Raw genomic sequence first — 12,401 nt, 5'->3', positions numbered from 1 at the left:
CATAAACTTCTGACTTTATGCTCATAATATTACGACTTTTTTCTCGTAAACTTCTGACTTTATTCTCATATTTCAACTTTTTTCTCGTAAATTTATGACTTTATTCTTAAAATCTCAGATTCTTTTTTTCCCCTCAATGTGGCCCTTACACTCTGTCGTATCACCTGACGATGTGGACTGACTCAAATATTTCTCTATACTCGCCAGCTAGCTAGCTGGCTACTAAGCTAAGCAGCAGCAGGGACGGTTCGTCGTGTCCTGAGTGACGGGACTAATTCATGACAGATTGACAGGATGTGTCACAATCATATCAGAGCTTCTATTAGCCCAAAGCTAACATGAGTGGTAGTAACAGACACAATATGCTGGTTTTATTGGCGCAAATGGTCCCCATCTGTAGACATGTACTTTCTAATGACACAATTTTAATTTATAGCTAATTATTTTGTGGACCACAGAAGACCAGAATCACTGCACTACAGTATCTATTCATTCTGTATATAGAAATTGGCACCTGGAGCTCCTTTCCTGCATACAGATGTGTACATTACCATTCATATATTTGAATGTATACCAAAAGAGTTTGAGCATTAAAAATCGATGACCGCTAGAATCTCTGTACAATACCAGAGATAATAAGACTAGACTAACGCAGGTATATCTTAAAAGGATCAATGAAACAGAAGGTTGAATCAGGATTTTAAAAAACATTTTACCCAAACCAGGTTTTAAATAAGACGAAGCATATACATTCATTGAAATAAAAATTCTAAATGGAGCACCAGCTCCAATATTTAAAAAAAAGTGAACATTAAATGGAAGGTGGTATGGTAACAAGTTCAGAGGTTTAACAGTGTATGTTTTTACCACAGTTAAAAGATGTTATTCTACACTATAGAACTAACGGATGTTTCATCGTTCAGTTAGCAGACTTAGACATAGTACCTACCTAAGTACTGTATGTTACATCAGTTTGTCACTTTGGTCACACAGAGGAACGTTCCCCGGCTACAGACGGACTGCGATGGTACAGCCCTGGCCACTGTCTGTGTCTGGAGGGGCCACAGACAGAACTGAGTTCAAATGAATGAAGCCGTTGTTGATTGTAGGGATATTATCAGAGAACCCCCCCATGAATGATGGATGACTAGAGTAGTGACACAAGCTGAACAATCATGTGCACACATCACATGAAGCAACAACACAGCCGAAACCCAATGGATTAACCCGTTTCTGTCCTCGCAGGGATCCAGTCAGAGGACTGATGGGTTTTCATGAAATAGTGTTTGATGATGTACAATTAACATGTCTGACTGTATTTGCATAAATAATGTGTAGTTTAAAGGGTGGTATATAAGCACTTGGAAGGTGGTAAAAAGATAGCAGCTGGCCGGTATGCTCCTCAGTCATAGTCATTTGTTTCTGCTGTTCTAGCTACCTTGAGACAGGAATATGTTGTTTGTGATGCTATGACGACAGAGAGCAGTTTGTGGTCACTGGGAGACGGAGGACAGTGTGTGGACAGACTGTGAGGAGGCAGAGCTGCCCTCTCTGGCTCTGACCGCCAGCTTCCGTCTCAGTTCTCCGATTTCCTTCAGCAGTTGTCTCTCGCTGCTGTCCAGCTGGGCCCGGCCTCGGTCCAGGAAAACTGACAGAAGGACATACAGAGACATTATTTACACAGAAACTCAAGATAATGGTGCTCTTATTATGTAGTGTTGCAACAGTTAGTACATGAATTGATTAGTTAATTGACAGAAAATTTATCAGCAAATATTTTTTGATTATCGATTAATCGTTTCAAGGAAAACTGCCAAACATTTAATGGTTCCAGCCTGTCCAATGGGAGGATTTGATGATTTTTCTCCAGTCTTATATTATAGTAGTAAACTGAAAAGCTTTGGATTTAAAAAAAAAAAAAAAGCAGACATCATCTCTAATTTTTCACTTTCTTTGCTGCGTTACAGAACAAATAACTCATTGATTATTTGAGAAAATAATCAGCAGATATATTGATAACAAAAATAATTGCAGCCCTAATATTAAAGGTGCTATTGATAACATTGATAACATAGAAATCTCCCTCCTCCGTTCCATTGCATTCACTTCACAACAAGTGGTTGCCGATTCGCGACCTGCATATTTTATGGAGTGGAGTGAGACTCAGTTATTTTGTAACATGCAGCTATAAATTAGCTATAGATTTAGGTCACTTTGTGTGTTAGTGTATCAACATTCATGTAACGTAATCTATGGTAATCTGAGGATATGGCTATCTAGTCTCGGGTAATGTTTAGCTTGTCATCTAAGCAGTGCTGTAGTGCAGGGAATACACAGGTATACCTACTTATTTTCCAGTCAGCCAACCACTTCTAAATTCCCTCTGAACTATAACGTTAGGTAACCGGACACAACTGTCAAACTCATACGCCATTTATCAATTTTTTCCAAACTAACTGGCAACTTGATCGCTGACAACACAGAGATACCACGTGATACCAACGTTGTTATACTATTGGCTCACAAGCCTTGTTTGAAGTGGGAACCAAATGTGAAATATCTTCCACAGAGATAAACAAAACGTTCATTTTGGACTTGTCAAAAAAAATGTAAGTGATTAATTCACAATCATAATAATTGTTTTTAGGAAAAGCCATACTTTTATTCGGCATCTTTCTAAAAGCTCTGTGGGTGTACAATTTAAAAAAAAACATTCATCCACGTAAAATTTTTATCAATAAGACCTTGAAACATATTCTTAATGAAAGGGATTGCCACTGCCACAACACTGATCGCACCACAAAATCTTGTGCTACACCACACCAGAAAGTCCTTTCAACAGAAGCAGTCTTTTATCTTTGCTTTTTGAAAAGAATACACTTTTTAGTAAAGCCTTTTGGAAACAATATCATATCTACAATGACTTACAGTTGGTGGAGGTGCTCTCTGAAGGTGAACTGCTGTTCAGACACACCATGTTAGTTCCTGCATGCTTTGGGGAGGTGGCAGAGTTGGGTCTGACTGCTGGACCAGCAGCATTGGTGGTGGCACTGGGTCTATGAGGAAGTCCTCTGGTGGAACACGGTGATCTTAACCCCATCTGTCTTAGGCCGTCTGACACAAACACTGTAACATTAGATCCACGACGTCTGGATAATGAACAGGTCAGCTCAAAGCCCACAAACAAAACTAATGTATGTGTAGAGAAATACCTGCGTCTGCTGCAGACAGGGGCTGCCGCTGCTCCTGTAACTGGGCTCTGGAACTCATTACTTCATCCCACTGCAAATTAACAAGTATTCATCGTCTAATTGAATCACAATAACCAAACTGCTTATTTTTCTAAATCCAACAATTTGTATTTATATATATCAAAAAAGTATTTCAGACATTGAGATGGTCAGAAAACATATTTCAATCATTCTTTATTATTTCGTAATATTAATTTTAAAGGTAAGAGAGAAAAGCCCTTATCAATATGTCACAGTAATTTTTCATAGGCAAGCCAATACTCTCATGTAAATTGTTGTGTCAACAAACATACTGTTGTTGTTCTCACCTTCCTTCCTGCCACATCTCTCAGGGTGTCGGCCAGTCTCTCCTCCTCTGCCAGGGTTTGCCTGTGAAGCTCTGCCAGTCTCTCCCTCTTCCTCTCCTGCTCGGCATCGACCTGCTGCAGGCGCTCCGCCACCTCCCTCTGCCAGTCCGACTCCAAGCCCAGCTGGCACGCCTCCGCCAGGGACTCCTCCAGGGCCTGTGTGTTGAGAGAGGGGAAGTTAACGGAAACAAGAGGAGAAGATCACCGGTATCTGTGCCAAAATCAGAGTTTGTGTGGCTTTGAAAGTTTCTCGTGAAGTCAGACAAATTTACGAGTGCATCAAGGTCGTGTGCTGACAGATGTCGATATTATCATACCGGCTCCACGTTGGAATGTGCCACTAACCTGCATGTTTGTCTCTGTGCAGTGGAGAAGCTCTGTGTAACTCTCCTCCTCTCTTTCTGCCCTCCTCATCCGCATCTCCGCCTCCTCCTCAACCTCCCGTCCCGTGCGCTCCTGCTCCTTAAACAGGTGCTGAGGGAAACAGTCATGGACAAAACAAACAAACTTCAGACTATTATTACAAAAATCAAGAAGTGATGTCATTACATGGTGGCAATTCACTGTTTGTGACTATTACATCAAATATTTCTTTTTGACGGACCTCAATGTTGGATTGTAAGAATGTTAATGCAGAATATGTGCTATTCATCGATCATGATTAAAGGAAGTGTCTAAAGGAGGCTACAACACTGGGGAGTCTTGAATTAGGTACAACCGTGAGTGACTTCAAAAGCTCTCAAACTTGGAGGCTGACCCGTGATTGTTATCAGACATTTTGATCTATTCAGTGTCCAGTGAGAAAGCACATTTTATGCTTCCAAGTATTTCAACTGCAAAATATGTTCTAGGTTTAGGTTTAGGAAGGGAGAGAGAGACATTAATCAAAAGAGGAGGCTTGGAGAGAGGAAGGAGGATTGAATGCGAGCTGTTTATCACCTGTTCAAGTCGTCTCCTCTGAGCCTCCAGCTCCATCTGTCGGACTTCTAGATCCTGGACGGCTGCAGCTGTTTCTCGCTCCCGGAGACCCATCTGTAGCCCCATATAAAAGGTTTATTGTTGGGTTAGTGCTCAAACATAGAGGTTATTAAGTCCATGACATATTCTTTGGTAGAAAAAATATTATATTAAAAGACTACCTTAAATGTTAATCATCAGGTTACCTTTCTACTGATCTCCTGGTCTAGTCTTTGGACCTGTGAGGCTCTCAGGTCCTGTTGGTGTTTGAGGAAACGTCTTTTAGTTGCATCCAGCAGCTGTAACTCCTTCACCTTCAGCTCTCTCTTCATCGCTGCCAACCTGCAGAGGACGGAGCAGTGTCAGCAACCCATTCTGCTAAATGATACTGTTCTTTTTTTCTTATAACTTAACTATAGAGGTGTGCTTTTACTTTGCCCTCTGCTGTGTTAGTTTTTCCTCCTCTTGTGCCAGGATGTTTCTGCGCTGTTCCTCTGCTTTCTGCAGCAGCTCCTGTGTTCAAATCAAGCAGTATTCAGTTCACTGAACTTCCATCCAAGGCTTGTGTTTCATATAGAGGTTAACTATATGAGCGAGGAAAAACATACATTACGAAAAGCAATATCTACCTGTTGTGCATAATAGGCCTCCTCTTCAGCCTGGCGACGTACAAAATCTGCACGCAGGGCTGACACCTCCTGCCTGATGAGAGAAACACACATTTCATCAAATGTATAATCTAACGCTCATCCTAGCTAAAAATATGCATTTCTGGCTATCTTATTAACACTGTCAATACACTATGTGTAATCTCACCTCTCACGGAGATACTCCATCTCCTGCAGTCGTATCTTCTCCCTCTCCCGGCTCTGGTATTCCACTATGAACTCTGGGTAGTGGTTGAACACGGGGTACTGGCCTTTGGTGAGTGGTGTAAAGTCAGAGAGCATAGTCCTGGGATGGATGTCAGCTGGTGTGCTGCCCATGAGCCGGTAAGCCTCCTTTATCATGGCGCCCAAATCCAGGTTGTTACGGTGGTGGAAAAAATACTGAAAGGAAAAGAAACAGGAAATAAGATTTGATGGAGGAGAGACGGAAATGTTTACTGACTTACTGTGGGGCTGACTATATTTTCAGGGGAGTTACCTCAAAGTCCTGTTTCTGGGAGCAGAGCAGCAGAGGCTCACGGCAGCAGGTGATGTAGGCCACACAGGCCATGAGCAGGAATGATGGATTGTTGGAGAAGATGTTGTCAAAGAGCCGGAGCCACTCATCACGAGTCAAAACCTCTGAGAACAAGGTCTCCAGCAGGGGCCACACATACAGCTGGAACAGATATAGACATGCCCGATAAAAAATCTCACCTGACTGAGCATTCGTCCACCCTTCTCCTCCAGTTGTGTGTAGCTGCTGTTACCTGTGAGGTGATGCCACAGTCCACCAGGTGCTGCAGCAGTTCCTTGTCGTGATGAGCCAGAACGTTCTCCGCCATGCTCAGGATGTTCAGAGGAGGGTTGGGGAAGTACTCGAACCAGTGCTGACCCCAATTCACTGCACAACCAAACATCGGAGTATTCAACACACTGATAACACCTTGGCTTTTCCTCAAGACATTCAAATGCCTGATAAACAAGCCACAATTGAAAATTAAAGCAGTTCCAAATCCTTTAGTGTCACGAGTCTCAGACTTTGGCTGCACACACGGAGAAGCTTGTTGTTTGGTTTTATGCTTATGAATGCAGCAGTGCCATTCCCTACACATAAGAAGGCTGGTAGGAATTCAAGATACTGGACTCAAGGCAGCAGCACAAAACACTGGAAAGCTTTCAAACGTGTGTAGTTGAAATTTCATATATTTTCATAATTTTGTGTTTAATTAGAAAAATGTCATTTAATAAGAACAACCATGAAGTACCTACGACGGTGGCCACCACCTCGAAGCAGAGCATTGGGTTGTTCTGGAAGAGCTTGACGAAAGGGAAGGCTACCAGGGGAAGGTACTCCACCTCTCCAAATATGGCTGCCCAGTGAGCTAAAGCAGACAAAACCCTGTGGAGCAGAGGAAGAACCAAATCATGGATTTGTTGAAAATCATGTGATTTCAAAATAGATTAAAAAAACAAAACTTCTAAATTCTGCAGAAAGAAGAAAATAGTTGTAGAACCTCTGCAGTCCCCTCTGTAGCTTGTGACTTTTGATGGGGTATTTATCATCCAGAGTAAGGTAGGCTGCATGCAGGCCTTTATCAGTCAGACTGCTGTACGCCGCATGGTTCTCTGGGAGACACAATAAAGACCGCCACACAAACATCCTGCAACGTGGACACACAAATGAATCATGTGAATCTCAACACATAAACACAAACACATGAGTGTTAAAAAGTTGGCATGCATCTTTCAGTCATCAGATACGTGCATGAATCCTCCTCCTGTGAAAGTCATATTTACCTGTATTTAGCAGGATATTCTCCAAACGCCTTGAGCAGAGCCACCAGTCTCTTCTTATTCAGACCAGCAGGTAGTTCATTCTATTGGCAGACACAAAACCATAACACTCTATTAAATCACTCACTCGTTGTGTCTAGTCAGAGGGAGGGAAATGCTTTGTGTGTATTTATGGTGGTATGAGAAATAAACTTCACATCACTCTACATAAAGAAAACAATGTATTAAGACATTGGTGTGTGTTGCTCCCACCTCTTTATCCTCAGCTGTCGACCCAGCGGGGGGTCTAAGTATCTTCACCTGTGTTCGCCTACCCGAGCTCTTGGCTGGTCTCTGAACGACCTCTGACCTGACCTGGACCTTTAGGTTAGACAAGTCCTGATCAACTCCACCGCCAGAGACTACTGCCACCTGGGAGGGAGGAGGCTGAGTGAGGGGCACACACACACACACACACACAATATGAACACACATACAGATCAATTTATTGTTATCAACAAATAAATAACCTTGTACGTCTTCGTACTGTTATCACAACTGACTGTCACCTTGTTTAATTCCTGTGTGAGACTCTGTACGCTGTAGACATTTATGCTGCCATTATCCATGATGGCCACAACATGTCGGCCGTTAGAGCTGACCGTCACTGTGGTGATGGCGTCGTCGTGGGAACCCATGTGGAAAAGCAGCTTGCATGTGTGAATGTTGATGAATCGCATCACGCCGTCCTGGCTCAACACGCCTAGTGTCTACAGAGACAACAAAAAGGTCTCAAACACACAGGGCACACATGCAGAAAAGTTATCATGTTAAACATTTGCATACAGAGATACAGAGGCAGACCACTGGCTCATTAACATGCACAGATACACAGACAAGGCCTCTTCCAGGCAAGTGACGTCAACAATGTCTAAAATTGTTGTCTGTGTACCTGGCTGGCTCCTCCGTCAAAGCTGTCGGGAAGGAATTCCATCTGTCGGACGGTTCGGACCTGCGTGGGCATCTGAATCACCCTGACCAGCTGTTGGCTGTCCAGACACCAAAGGTGCAACAGGTTGGAGCGCCCACCAGCAGCAAGGCTCTTACCATCACTGCCAACACAAGTCAGGTATATCAGTGTTTGATGAGGCCTTCTGATCCTCATTTACTTTTATTATGCGTATGAAGTGTTTAGAGGCAAAGCAGGGTGTGAATGAAAGAAACTACATAATCATTGAGCTATACAGTGGTTGCGATGTGAGAGACCCACCGTGTGACAGCGAAGGCCTTGTAGGAGATTTTGGGTCCGCAGTCGGGCACTGGGAGTTGGTATTTGCAGAACAGCGTGTCGCTCTCCCAAGCAAAGATTGAGTCATCACTGAAACAGCTGAGGATGGTGTTACTGAGAGGCAGGAAAAACACCTGCAACACAAACAACAGGGTGAAATGATCATGACAACAACGAAAAGAAAGAACAAATTTAGTGCATACCAAAAATTTACCAGAAATATACTGTAGTATCAAAATGAGCCAAAAACCTAAATCCCTATTTGACAATAAAACACTGTCAATCCTCAGATGAATGATTATCACCATGATGTGATCAAACTACTATTTGTTAATGTTGCTTTCATTTTGCAGGTTTACCCTTTGAATGCCAACAGACTGATGGATGTTGAGCTTCCTCTTCCTCTGGAAGGTGTCCAGGTCCCAGAGCTGAGCCGTGTCTGAAGACGTTGTGATGGCGTAGCGACCTGAGCTGTGGACAGAGATGGACGAAACTGCTCCCTCGTGACCCCGCATCCAACTGACCAGCTGCTTCGTGTCTGAAAGAAACATAATGAAACATAATGAAACAATAGCAAGTGTCATTGAAAATAACTTGTGTGGAAAAAGTTCTGAGAACTTAAAGCCCTGGAAATTACTATTCAAAGAACGAAGCATGGATGGATGTGTCCATCCTACCTTTGTCAAAGCACTTGATTGTGTAGTCAGCCAAGGCCACAAGGAACTCTGTGGTCCTGCGGAGGCTGAACGCCAGAGCAGTGCAGGCCTGTCCTGTCTTCTGCACCAGACGAAATCTGCCCCAAGAAAGAAGCAATGAAAAACACATAAATGTAAAAGTATGCTGACTTTAAGGGGTTTAGGGGTCACTTTGTTCTTCTGTAGGAAGTGTGTAAGTATATTTACCATATTTTCTGCTCTAAATAGAACAAATTCAGGTGAGAGAAGTGACATGTCAAAATGAAATGGGTATGACTAGCATTAATAAATGCTGGATATGAGGGCACAGTAATGACATTAATTGTCGTGAAGTGTCTAAAGCTTTTTACTTTTCAGCCGCAGGCCATTACGTTATTTTTCAGCACCCCCTGTGGCCTCCACATCCACAGCTAAAACGCATTACCCCCATTCAAAATGAATGGGAAAACTCGCGTTTTAGACGCACCGCCGGATCTGGATTGAATGCAGCCTAAATCGGACCATAATTTACTAAATGAACATCATGCTTTATTGAAGAAGACTTGAAACTAGTGATTGAGACCATAAACTCATGTTTACAATGTTTACTGAGGTAATAAATCAAGAGAGAGGTAGGCTCATTTTCTCAGAGACTTCTATACAACCAGACTTCTTATTGCAACCAGAGGAGTCGCCTTCCTCTGTTGGCTGTTAGAAAGAATGCAGGTTTAAAGAACTTCCACTTTGGCTTCACTTCTCAGACCCAGAGGTAGCCCCACTGTATTGGTGTCATAATTCCCATCTAGCTAAATGTTGTAAAGCAAATCATATTCATAAAATATAATACAAGTGATAAACAAACTTAAAACACTATTTTGGGACTTTTGAGTAGAGTCAGTCACCTGTTTCTACTGATGTCAAAGACGTAGATGTTGCCATGGTGATCTCCAGCCAGGAAGGAGTCTCCTGTGGTGTCAAAGGCCACATGGAGGAAACGCACCGTCTTGTTCTGCTGAGCAGTGCGGACCACCGTCACTAAGACACTGAGGAAGAAGACAAACAACCAGGGTTCCAAATTAAGTTCTTCTCTCATCTCCCACTGTCGCAGGTCACTGAACATTTCTACCTGCCAAAGAAAAGTGTTTGTCTGCCACTTGTGAAGTCTATGTAGAACACTTAAGAATTGTAAACACTTTGGAGAGAGATTCATAATGCCTTACAAGATATTTTCAGATGTCATGTTCCCCTGAAGAGTAAGACTTGGACTTATGCCTCAAGAATGGTTGAAAAGAGAGAAACATTTATTAAATATATTGCTGGAAGCTGGTAAAAAGGCTCTTACCACTCTTAGTGGTTAACACAGGAGAGCCCAACATTAAATGCATTGATGGATATTACAATTGGACATTTACAAAATGGGAGAGGATAACAGCATACTGTATGTTAACCAGAAATTGGAATTATTTGTGTCACGCTGGGAGAACTGGGTTAACTATGTAACACCCCACAGGCCAGATTTTATTTTTGCAAATATATGATTGTATGGTAATGAAAAGATCACTCCCTATTTGATCATAGTTTTTACTGTTTTTTGTTTTTTTTGTGTATAACAAATCTTAAAATACAGCATTTTAGACAGACATAGGTGGGTGATGTATGTATGTATGTATGCAGGGTCTGTAACTCATTTCATGGATTTGCTGCTGAGTGTCAATACAAATATAATTTAAAAAAAGAAACACTGAGTAAGTGGTACCAGAAAGTAGACATATGTAATATATCATGTAGCCTCAACCCCTGACTATTTTAATTTAGGATTTCTTTAATAATATATCTCAATATAAGGGAAACCTATCTGCCATGGTGGCAGGTGATCTGTAATTTGTACCTGTCACAGCAAACATTGACCCTGTATTTGGCACTCAGACAGTACTAAAAGCACAGTTCAGTGAATCGTGGCTGCTCTCTAGTGGTTACATAACAATACACCCTGAAAAGGTGGCTAACAAGAACGCTAACAAGAACAAGAACAAGAACAAGAACAAGAACAATGTTAAGAGGCATCCTTTGGGAGTACACAGTATAACGTTATGTGTAGAGTGGATGTGCCATCCCAGTGTTTACAGTTCATACTTGTATGAATGTAGGAGGAGTGCAACAAGTGTGAGTGAACATAACTGCATTGCAAGCAGTTAGCTACCTTGTAATGTTACTGTTAGGCTCAGAAGTGTATGTTACAATCTAATCTATATGAATGTGTCACTCCCCGCAGCATCAGGTGCACATGACAACTAATCAATCAGCTGTTTAAGACCTACCCTTTGCCTGCTGTTGGTTTGCGATGCCAGACTTTCCCCTCTTCTTTGTTTCCAATGTCCGTCACCTCCATTTTAAAGACTCAGATGATACATATAGGCTTAGAAAACTCCCAGAAGATCCTCCTCACTGAATGTAATGTAACACGGCTGGCAGAGCGGCTAACGCTAGCCGGCTAGTCTGTTTAAAGGCGCAGCAAACAGCGCGAAGTTTGAACGAGCTTCATTCACTAACGATAAGTAATGTAGTTTAAAGTTGGGGCCAAAGAAGCCGTACAGCTCAGCAGCATGTAATCTCAGCTCAACAGTCTCCTAACAGCCAGTCACACTGTCCACTAGGACGCTAACAGCTTTCTGCAACTTCACTTTGGATTGTTTTGGGCTTGTTTTGAGGACGGTTATTTTTTTGTCGCTTAAAATTGACGTGTGTGGAGTAAACAGAGTAGTGCATTATGGGAGTTGTAGTTCAAAACTATTTGGACTAGATTGCTAAATTCTGACACAAAACCTGCAGAGATATAATGTTGTAAACTGAGTGTGACACTTAATGAAATGGGGATTATTAAACTGTACATATTTTAATTTAGTTTTTTAGATATAATAGTAATATAATACAACATTTTGAAGTTGTCTCATCATGCCTCATTCTCACATTGCCTCTGGTTTGTTCACAAAACAGTACTGTAGCTGTCAGGAGTCACAAGGTCTAAAGGAATTACACACTGACTTGTACTGAAGCAGTCAGTCAGTGAGTTACGATGTGTGACTGTTACAAATGGATCTTAACAGGATGCATGACCGACACTCCAGTAACTTTAGTGCTTTTTCAACCCCAAATGAACTGATTTCAGAATAATGATCAGTATCACCTTCATTCACGGAGAACATACAGTTATACGTGGTGTCTAAGTCAATACAAAATATATATACTTACTTACATAAAATACTAAGTTATTATTGCGGCTTTGCTTCTGTTGTCAATCCAAACGTTTTCCCTTTTAACCTGGTCTACATCTACCAGTTTTGGCAAAAAGATAAAACACCTGAGATGATTATCTTAATCCATGCATTTTAAATGAAAAGTATTGATATTATCTAAGGATATATGGTTGCTTTCATTCACCCATGCCTCTTTAGTCTCTCATT

At 41.8% G+C, this 12,401-nt stretch overlaps 1 protein-coding gene across 2 annotated transcripts; it reads right to left on the bottom strand.

Annotated features, from left to right (window-relative positions):
* Window positions 1-692: 692 nt before the first annotated feature.
* tbc1d31 (TBC1 domain family, member 31) lies at window positions 693-11,793 on the bottom strand. Of its 2 annotated transcripts, none has more exons than XM_074654758.1 (23): window positions 11,259-11,793; window positions 9,843-9,983; window positions 8,944-9,059; window positions 8,626-8,804; window positions 8,249-8,400; window positions 7,931-8,090; window positions 7,548-7,748; window positions 7,252-7,410; window positions 7,003-7,082; window positions 6,720-6,866; window positions 6,471-6,604; window positions 5,973-6,106; window positions 5,702-5,881; window positions 5,372-5,604; window positions 5,185-5,257; window positions 4,989-5,068; window positions 4,762-4,897; window positions 4,538-4,630; window positions 3,944-4,072; window positions 3,560-3,754; window positions 3,213-3,282; window positions 2,929-3,114; window positions 693-1,648 (listed from the first exon to the last, which is right to left on the bottom strand). In XM_074654758.1, the coding sequence occupies exons 1-23, from the start codon at window positions 11,327-11,329 to the stop codon at window positions 1,494-1,496; spliced, it is 3,204 nt and encodes a 1,067-aa protein (XP_074510859.1). In that variant the 5' UTR covers window positions 11,330-11,793; the 3' UTR covers window positions 693-1,493. The 2 variants fall into 2 exon arrangements, with proteins under 2 accessions (XP_074510859.1, XP_074510858.1); XM_074654757.1 differs by having other exon boundaries at window positions 7,252-7,425; window positions 11,259-11,776.
* Window positions 11,794-12,401: the final 608 nt, after the last annotated feature.

Source organism: Sebastes fasciatus, chromosome 12 (assembly GCF_043250625.1).
Source record: "Sebastes fasciatus isolate fSebFas1 chromosome 12, fSebFas1.pri, whole genome shotgun sequence".
NCBI classification, from domain to species: Eukaryota; Metazoa; Chordata; class Actinopteri; order Perciformes; family Sebastidae; genus Sebastes; species Sebastes fasciatus.
The sequence above is the reverse complement of the archived record's forward strand: the minus strand, read 5'-3'. Positions and strand labels throughout refer to the sequence as shown.

Excerpts from the sequence above, each read along its gene's own strand:
- tbc1d31 (XM_074654757.1), bottom strand. The coding sequence starts at position 11,329 with ATGGAGGTGACGGACATTGGAAACAAAGAAGAGGGGAAAGTCTGGCAT. Across the intron at positions 4,073-4,537 it reads AGAGGAGACGACTTGAACAG|CACCTGTTTAAGGAGCAGGA; the intron begins GTGATAAACAGC and ends TGTTTCCCTCAG. Across the intron at positions 1,649-2,928 it reads AGAGAGCACCTCCACCAACT|TTTTCCTGGACCGAGGCCGG; the intron begins GTAAGTCATTGT and ends TCCTTCTGTCAG.